The sequence below is a fragment of the Thamnophis elegans genome, chromosome 15 (genome assembly GCF_009769535.1).
Source record: "Thamnophis elegans isolate rThaEle1 chromosome 15, rThaEle1.pri, whole genome shotgun sequence".
In the NCBI taxonomy this organism is placed as follows: Eukaryota; Metazoa; Chordata; class Lepidosauria; order Squamata; family Colubridae; genus Thamnophis; species Thamnophis elegans.
Window position 1 is genome coordinate 4444831 of NC_045555.1, and position 8550 is coordinate 4453380.

The 8550-nt window shown below is 47.6% G+C and overlaps 1 protein-coding gene across 1 annotated transcript in view; it reads right to left on the reverse strand.

The window, feature by feature from the left end:
- Window positions 1-8341, reverse strand: part of LOC116518825 (tyrosine-protein phosphatase non-receptor type 11-like) — a 43019-nt gene extending 34678 nt beyond the window's left edge. Inside the window, exon 1 of the mRNA XM_032232358.1 lies at window positions 8198-8341. Within this exon, the coding sequence (XP_032088249.1) occupies window positions 8198-8211 (14 nt within the window). The 5' untranslated portion in view covers window positions 8212-8341. The remainder of the gene's footprint in view (window positions 1-8197) is intronic.
- Between the last annotated feature and the right edge of the window lie 209 nt (window positions 8342-8550).

Below are 8550 nucleotides of genomic sequence, written 5' to 3' on the forward strand. Positions count from 1 at the left end.
GATTGTACTGTTGTAGAGACTAACTTGATTTTGCATTTAATAACGGCAGCAAGACTGTTGGTGGCGCAATACTGGAAGAAGGAAGATTTGCCTACTATTCGAGAATGGACATTAAAAGCTACAAACTTAGCAGAGATGGCTAAAATATCAGCATATATTAAGGACCACTCAAATGAGAGATATAAACTGGAGTGGAGAAGATGGATTGACTATATTCAAAATAAATACGGGACTAAGAAATCCCAGATAGTTTATGACTGAAGAAGCAAGGAATGATATAATCTGTTTAGAGTTAGCCTAACAAAAGAGGAGTTAAAGCTCAAATGAAAGATGATACTAACTTTTTTTAAGTTTATTTTAGAACATCTTTGTTAAAGATTTATACTCTGTATTGGTTCTGGGAAGTGTTTTTTTTTTAAATTTTAATTCCTACTTCTTCCTTCCTTCCCTCCTTCCTTCCCTCCTTTCTTCTCTCCTACTCTCCTTCCTTTCCTCCTTCTTTCCTTCCCTCCCCCTTTCTCTCCTTCTCTCCTTCCCTCCTCCTTCCCTGCTTCCTTCCCTCCTTCCTTCCCTCCTTTCTTCTCTCCTCCTCTCCTTCCTTTCCCCCTTCCTGTCCTCCTTCCTTCCCCCCTTCCTTCTCTCCTACATTCCCTCCTTCCTTCCCTCCTTTCTTCTCTCCTTCTCTTTTTCCTTCCCTCCTTCCTTCCCTCCTTGCTTCCCTCCCTCCTTCCTTCCTTCCCCCCTTTCTTCTCTTTCTTCTCTCCTTCCTTCCTTCCTCCTCTCCTTTCCCTCCTCCTTCCCCTTCCTCCCCTTTACCCTTCCCCTCATCCTCCCTTATCACCCCTCTCTCCTACCCTTACATTCCCTCCAATTCTTCCTCTGCTTTTCGGTTCTGGGAAGTTGGGAGGGGGCGGGGAAGGTTATGGGGGTTGGGTTCGGGTGGGGAAGGGGAGGTAAATATTTGTAAAAGCCTTTTTTCCCCCCAAAATTTTCAATTAAAAAAAAATACACCACTGAGTGCAGAAGATTTGAAAAGCAATCTCTGGCCAGCACCTTTGAAGGCTTAAGAGGTTCTCCAGGGGAGTAAATCAGTAATGCCAGGAGTCGGCAATCTTAGAGCCATTTGGACCACAGAAAACATCGAGAGCCACAATGCCTGACTATTTCCTGAGCGGCCACAAAACTTGAATGAAATGTTCTGTTTTCTTCTGAAACTTACTTTTATCCATGGTTGGCCTACCAGAGGTCGCAAAGCTCAATAAATCACGTGCCGGCGGGGTGTCACACATTGTGATGCATATTTTGAGAGACAGGGAGTCACAGCAGAGGGAGGAAAGAGCCACATGCGGCTCCAGAGCCAGCTATGCCAGCTATGCCAATGTCACCCACTGCAGAAATTGCGGACTACAGCTTCCATAATCCTTTGCGACATAAGGCTTTATGGCAATTGAACTCCTGGGCATCCGGACTGTCACCTACCCCAACTGAGCAGTAATTTAAGAACTTTTTAGCAAGTTTGTAAAGTAGGACAAAACTCACTTAACAACTCATCTGGCTTAGCGCTAGAAATTTTGGGGTCCATTGTGGTCACAAGTCAAAGACCACCTGTATTTCTCCTCTGTCCCTTTGACATTGTGAGATCCGGGAGGGCGAAGACTTTGCTGTTGAATGCTGGGATGGTGTTTTAATCGTCACACCATAAACACAATCAATCACAGTCCTTCTTTTTATTAAACTACGTAAAGGTAAAGGTTCCCCTTGCAACTATGTGCTAGTCGTTCCCGACTCTAGGGGGCGGTGCTCATCTCTGTTTCAAAGCCGAAGAGCCAGCGCTGTCCGAAGACATCTCCGTGGTCATGTGGCTGGCAGGACTCAACACCGAAGGCGCACGGAATGCTGTTTCCCTTCCCACCAAAGGTGGTGCCTATTTTTTCTACTTGCATTTTTTAACGTGCTTTCGAAGTGCTAGGTTGGCGGAAGCTGGGACAAGTCACGGGAGCTCCCTCCGTTACGTGGCGCTAAGGATTCGAACCGCTAAACTGCCAACCTCTTTCTGATCGACAAGCTCAGCGTGTGAGTCCCTGAGCCGCCGCGTCCCTATGCTGGAATGATACTCGGATATTTCCCCCATTCTTTTTTTGGTGTGTGTGTGTGTGTGTGTGAAAAAAGTTTTGGGAAATTCCAATTTTATAAAAACGACTCGAGCGAAATCGGCAGGGATCCAATTCTCTGTCCGTCGGATCCCCCCCCCACCACCACCACATTTGGTCATGGTTGAATCATCGTCGTGATTCTTTTTTTGTTTAAAAAAAAAAAAGAGGGAATTCCAGAAGGAAGCTGTTTCCTGATTTGGGGCTGGAGGTCAGCCGGCGAGTTTCTGAACTTCCTTTCAGGAAGCTGACAAGGCAAGCTGATTCCGTTTCGGAGCTGGAGATCAGCTATTTCTTTGCGAAACCGACAGAATAAACAAAGCTGGAAAGGGACCTTGGAGGTCTTCTAGTCGAACCCCCAGGAAGCCCTATGCCAGTGATGGCTAACCTTTTTTTGGCTCCTGTGCCAAAAGCAGGAGGAGCGCAGGGGTGTGTGTGCACAGGGGTGCCACACTCATAATGCTATGGGCACGTGCCCCCCCCCCCAGCACGCGCATACATGCGCGACCAGCGCCCCCTAAACTTTTGGCGTGGTTCTTTTTGCCCTCCCCGGACTCCAGAGGCTTTCTAGGAGCCTGGGGAGGATGAAAACAGCCCCCACCCCTCTGGAGGCTTCCAAAAAAGAGATCTACGGGGAAAATGGAAGTTCGGGAATGGTGACTTCCGGTTTGCTCATAGGGTCGATTTTGAACCTCCAGAGCCTTCAAGGAAGCCTCCTGAAGCCTCCGAAGGGCGATAAATGGCCCCAAAAGAAGGCTGAAGTCAGCTGGCCAGCGCATACATGCGCACTGGAGCTGACAGGGTAATGCCTCACGGTTCACCATCACAGCCCTATGCCATTTTAGACAAATGGTTATCCAGTCTTTAAATTAAAAAAAAGCCTCCAGTGATGGAGCAGCCACGACTGCTGGTTCCATTGGATTGTTCTGACTGTCCAGAAATTTCTCTTTCATTCTAGGTTTTCTTTTCTCTTCGTTCAATTTCCATCCATTGCTTCTGGTGCTTTGGGGAATAGCTTGACTCCCTCTTCTTTGTGGCAGCCCTTAAAATATTGGAACACTGCTATCATGTCTCCCCTGGTCCTTCTTTTCACTAAATTGCTGTTGTTGTTGTCATGTCTGACTCATTGCGACCCCATGGACAACGTCCCTCCAGGCCTTCCTGTCCTCTACCATCCTCTGGAGTCCATTGAAGCTCATTTAAGTGACTCTATCCAGTCACCTCCTTCTCTGCCGTCCCCTTCTTCTCTTGCCCTCCATCTTTCCCAGCATGAGGCTCTTCTCCAGGGAGTCCTTCTTCCTTCTCATTAGGTGGCCAAAGTCTTTGAGTTTCCTCTTCAGGATTTAGGACCTTCTAAAGAGCAGCCGGGGTTGATCTCCTCTAGGAATGACCGGTTGGATGGCCTTGCAGTCCAAGGGACTCAATGCAGGAGTCTTCTTCTCCAGCACCAGAGTTCAAAGGCCTCCATTCTTTGGCTCTCAGCCTTCCTTATGGTCCAACCTTCACAGCCATCCATTGCAACTGGGAAAACCATCGCCTTGACAATACACACTTTTGTTGACAGGATGATGTCTCTGCTTTTTAATCTGTGAGTCTCACTAGGTGGCTAAAGCATTTCAGGTGACCAAAGTATTTGAGCATTTCACTACATTAGACATACCCAATTCCTCCCACATTTCTTCATATGTTTTAGCCTCCAGCCCCCACTAACCATCTTTGTTGCTCTCCTCTGCACTCTTTCCAGAGTCTCTCCATTGTTTTTATATTGGGATGACCAAGATTGAAAGAGAGAGAGAAAGATAAGAAAGAGGGGGGAAGAGAAAGAGAGAGAGGAAGGGAGAGGAATAGGGGAAGAGAGAGAGAGAGAGGAAGAGAAAGAGAGGAGAGAGAGAAAGAAGGATAGAGAGAGAGGAAAAGGAAGAGAAAGAAAGAAACAGAGAGAGAAAGAAAGAGGGGAGGAAGGGAGAGAGAGAAAGGGGAAGAGAAAAAGAGAGAGATTAACCATTAGAACAAACTGCCTTCAGAAGTGTTGGGGGGTGCTCCATCACTGGAGGTTTATAAGAAGATATTGGGGTACCATTTGTCTGAAATGGTTTAGGATCTCCTGCTTGAGCAGGGGGTTGGACTAGAAGACCTCCAATGTCCCTTCCAGCTCTATTATGTTTGAAAGGGGGAGAACACACTCTCTCTCTCTCTCTCTGTCTCTGTCTCTCTCTCTCTCTCTCTCACACACACACAGATAGGATCACGACTTGAAAGCAAGTTGGGAGACCTCCATCTTGCCATCACGAAAAGTTGTTCTTGGACTAACTAAGTAACTAACTAACTAACTAACTGTGGATGGGAGAATTCTAGAGAAGGGCTCAGCGAATTGACTGGCACCCCTGGGAGTGCGGGAGTCTTTTCCATGTCGCAGATTTAATTCCTGGGGCCCTGACGTGGCCCAGCTTTGCAGGACGCCGTTGCTTCTCTTTGCTAACCCTACAGAAGTGGCGAGAAGTATCCCCGTGGGATTGAGCCCCAGGCGTGTGATTTTCCACTCTCCCACCCAATGCCGTTTTTCTTTCTCAGGGTTTTGCAATGTAGGGAAATTCAACGCTGATGAAACGCACGAAGGAATTCCCCGACATTTGCAAAAAAAAAAAAAAAACCAAATTTTGGACACGAGTTAGTAACTTGACCGGCTCCTGATTGGTATCATGTCTCCTGCTTGAGCAGGGGGTTGGACTAGAAGACCTCCAAGGTTCCTTCCAACTCCTCTTCTGTTATTCTGTTAAGTCTTGATCTTGCTGGGCATCGAATGAGTAGGTGCTATTTGACACCAGGATGGCAACGATGATGATTAAGGGACTGGAGAGTAAAACACACACGAAGGGTTGCAGGAATTGGGCATGGCTGGTCTAGTGAAGAGAAGGACCAGGGGAGACAGGAGGGCATCTTCCAATATCTCAGGGGTTGCGACAAAGAAGAGGGAGTCAAGCTATTCTCCAAGGCACCCGAAGGCCAGACAAGGAATAATGGATGGAAACTGAACAAGGAGAGATTCAACCTGGAAATAAGGAGGATTTTTCTGACCGTGAGAACCATCAACCCATGGAACAGAAGTTGCTTTCGGAAGTTGTGGGAGCTTCATCCCTGGAGGCTTTCAAGAAGAGACTGGACTGCCCTCTGTCAGAAATGGTAACAGGATCTCCTGCTTGGGCGGTGGGTTGGACTAGATGGCCTACAAGATCCCTTCCAACTCCATCAGTCTTCAGAATATAAAACTGGGAAAATATTGTAGGCTAAATGGAACACTAGATGGGATAGGCGCAGAAAAAAAGGTTTATAAAAAATGAAAAAAGTACTTACGACCACAATTGAAACCCCAAATATATGCCGCTCAGGGGAGAAATGTGGTCGGTGACTTTCGCCCCGTTTTACGACTCTCCTCGCCACCGTTGTTCAGCCAATCCCTTGCCGTTGTTAAACGAGGAACACGGTTGTTCAGTGAATCCCGCTTCTCCCTTGACTTGGCTTGTCAGAAGATTCGCCAAACGGGATTGCGTGACACACACACACCCCCCCGCTCAGGGACACTGTCACTGTCATAAATCTTGAGTGACAGCGCAAATCGACAGGGTCCTTGAGTGCCATCTCAGGCTAAGCTGCGGCTTCTGGAAGAAGCGTTTGTGCTCGTCCTAAACCACAGTTTGTAAGCCATGCTGGCTAGTCTGTCCTTGCCGAAAAGCCGTGAAAAAGAAGGCACATTTTTTGCCTCGGTTTTATAGCGGCGGTGCAGGCTGAGCCGATGACCAGTATGGCAGTATTTTCCGGGTCCAAAGTGGGATACGAACCAGTTTCCCACAGACGGCCAAGCACAAGGAAGGAAGGATTTCAAGATGAAAGGATTTTGAGGGAGGGAAAGTTCATTTTAGGAGAAGGGTCAGAGGTCAGCAGGGGTGATGTAAGTCTGATTTGCAGGCCCAGTGGAGGAGAAGGGAAAGGAAACAGAGAAGAAGAAAAAAAAGGGAGAGAGGAGAGGAGGAAGAGAAAGAGAGAAAAGGGAAAGAAAGAGAGAGGACAAAAGAAAGGAGGAGCGGAGAGGGTGGAAGATAAGAAAGGAAGAAAAAGGAGAGGAGACAGGAGGCGAGAGGGAAGAAAGAGAAAGGAAAGGAGGAAGAGATAGAGAAAGAAAGGAAAGGAGGAAGAGAAAGAAAGACAGAAAGGAAACAAAGAAGAGGAAGAAAGGAAAGGAGAAATAGAAAGGAAGAAATAAAAAGGAAGAAAGGAAAGACAGAAAGGAAAGGAGGAAGAGGAAGAAAGGAAAGGAGAAACGGAGAAAGGAAGAGGAAAGACAGAAAGGAAAGGAAGAAGTGGAAGAAAGGGAAGGAGAAACAGGGAGAAAGAAAAGACGGAAAGGAAAAATAGAGAGAAAGGAAGGAAAGAGGGAAAGGTCGGGAAGAAGAAGAAGAAAGGAGAGAGAGGGAGAAAGGAAGAAAGGAAAGTGAGAAAAGAAGAAGAAGAAAGGAAAGGAGAAATAGGGAGAAAGGAAGAAGAAAGAGAGAAAGGAAAGGAAGAAGTAGAAGAAAGGGAAGGGAGAAAGAAAGAAAAGAAAGAGGGAAAGGAAAGAAAGAGGAAGAAAAGAAAGGAGAAGCAGGGGGAAAGGAAGAAAGGAAAGACAGAAAGGAAGAGGAAGAAAAGAAAGGAGAAACAGAGAGAAAGAAGAAAGGAAAGAAGAAAAGGAACAGAGAAAGAATGAAGGATGGATGGACAGGAAGAAAGAAAGAAAGAAAGGAAACAAGAGAAAAGGAAAGAGGAAGGGAAAGAAATAGAAAGGGGAAAATAAAAGCTTTTAGATAGCGGGCCTTAACTCCTTAGGAAGCGGAAAGAAACGGTTACTCCAGCAAGGGATCCGGCGCAGAGGCTGAAGTGATCCCAGAGGTCCCGGTGGATTTAAATCTTTAAAGAGAGGGAGGAAGAAGGATGAGGCCTCCAGGCTTTCAAGAGGAGGAGGAGGAGGAGGAGGAGGAGGAAAAAGAGGCAGGAAACGTTGCCTCTGAGCTGATATTTACATTATAAACTAGGGCCGAAAGGAAAGGAAACACACGTACAGGATGCGATGCAAAGATATCAAAGAAGCAGCAGGCGACAAAAGTGGCTTTTTTTTTAAAGTATTATTTTGATAAAGTTCAAATATTCACAGAGTCCCAGGAAAAGAGGGGTTTTCCCCCCTGCCACCTGAATAAATTTGGCACCCCCTTTTTTTCCTGCCTCAGTGAAGATTTCTCCCCCCCGCCTGACCCGAAGGGGGTCAACTGACAGAGGTGTATTACATAAATGGAACTTCCACCGTCAGCAGCAGTCTATCTCTGTGCGATTTTTGACTTATTCGTGACTTATTTATGAAATAAATACGTATTTATTTCATTTCTAAACTTGACATCGCTCTCAAATAGTGGTTTTAAACCCAAACTTTGGGATAAGAAAAGATTTCTCTCCCACCCATCCCCAGCTAAATCCCAATGAAATCAAAAATTGCACCATCTGCATATACATATACATAACTTTAGCACACAACCACCACAGAGTTGGAAGGGACCTTGGAGGTCATCTAGTCTGACCCCTTGCCCTAGCAGGAGACCCTTACAGAATGACAGACTTGGAAGGGACCTTGGAGGTCATGTAGTCCAAACCCCTGCTCAAGCAGGGGAATCATAGTATTGTACAGTTGGAAGGGATCTTGGAGGTCTTCCAGCCCACCCCCTGCTCAAGCAGAAGAATCATAATAGAATCATATTGTTGGAAGGGATCTTGGAGGTCATCTAGTCCGACCCTCTGCTCAAGCAGGAGAATCTTAGAATCATACAGTTGGAAGGAACCAGTTATGGGCCAAGAAGGATGTCCCGTGCTTGGCTTTACCTGCCTGACCCGCTAACCCAGATCTGGGCACAAGGACCACCACCACCACCCCGGCGGACCCAAGGGCTCGCTCTTTAGAGGAGCCTCCAGCACCAGGAGCAGTCTACCCCCAGATTGCCTTTTCCTCCACCCCAGGCAATCCTTACCTGCGGGAAATCATTGCAGCGGCTTCTGCCGGGTTGAACCAAGTCCCTTCTTCGCCGGCCCGGAGGAGAAACGCGCGTGTCCCCTTCGGCAGCCCCCGTATCGCTGGCTGAGCAGCTGGGAGCCGAAGGGAGCGGCTGCCCCAGAGAGCAGCCTCGCCCCAAGCCGCGCCCCCTCCTCTGCCATATACGGGAAAGGCTACCGCCCCGTTCTCACGACGCCCGAGCCCCCCATTGGCCGAGACACGCCTCTCCCCTCCCCGTCGGCCGCTTTGGAAAACCCTCGTGTCAGCCGAGGGGAAAGACGCTTCTGGCCCGGTGACGTCATACCGAAGGGAATCCCCGCTCCGCCAATC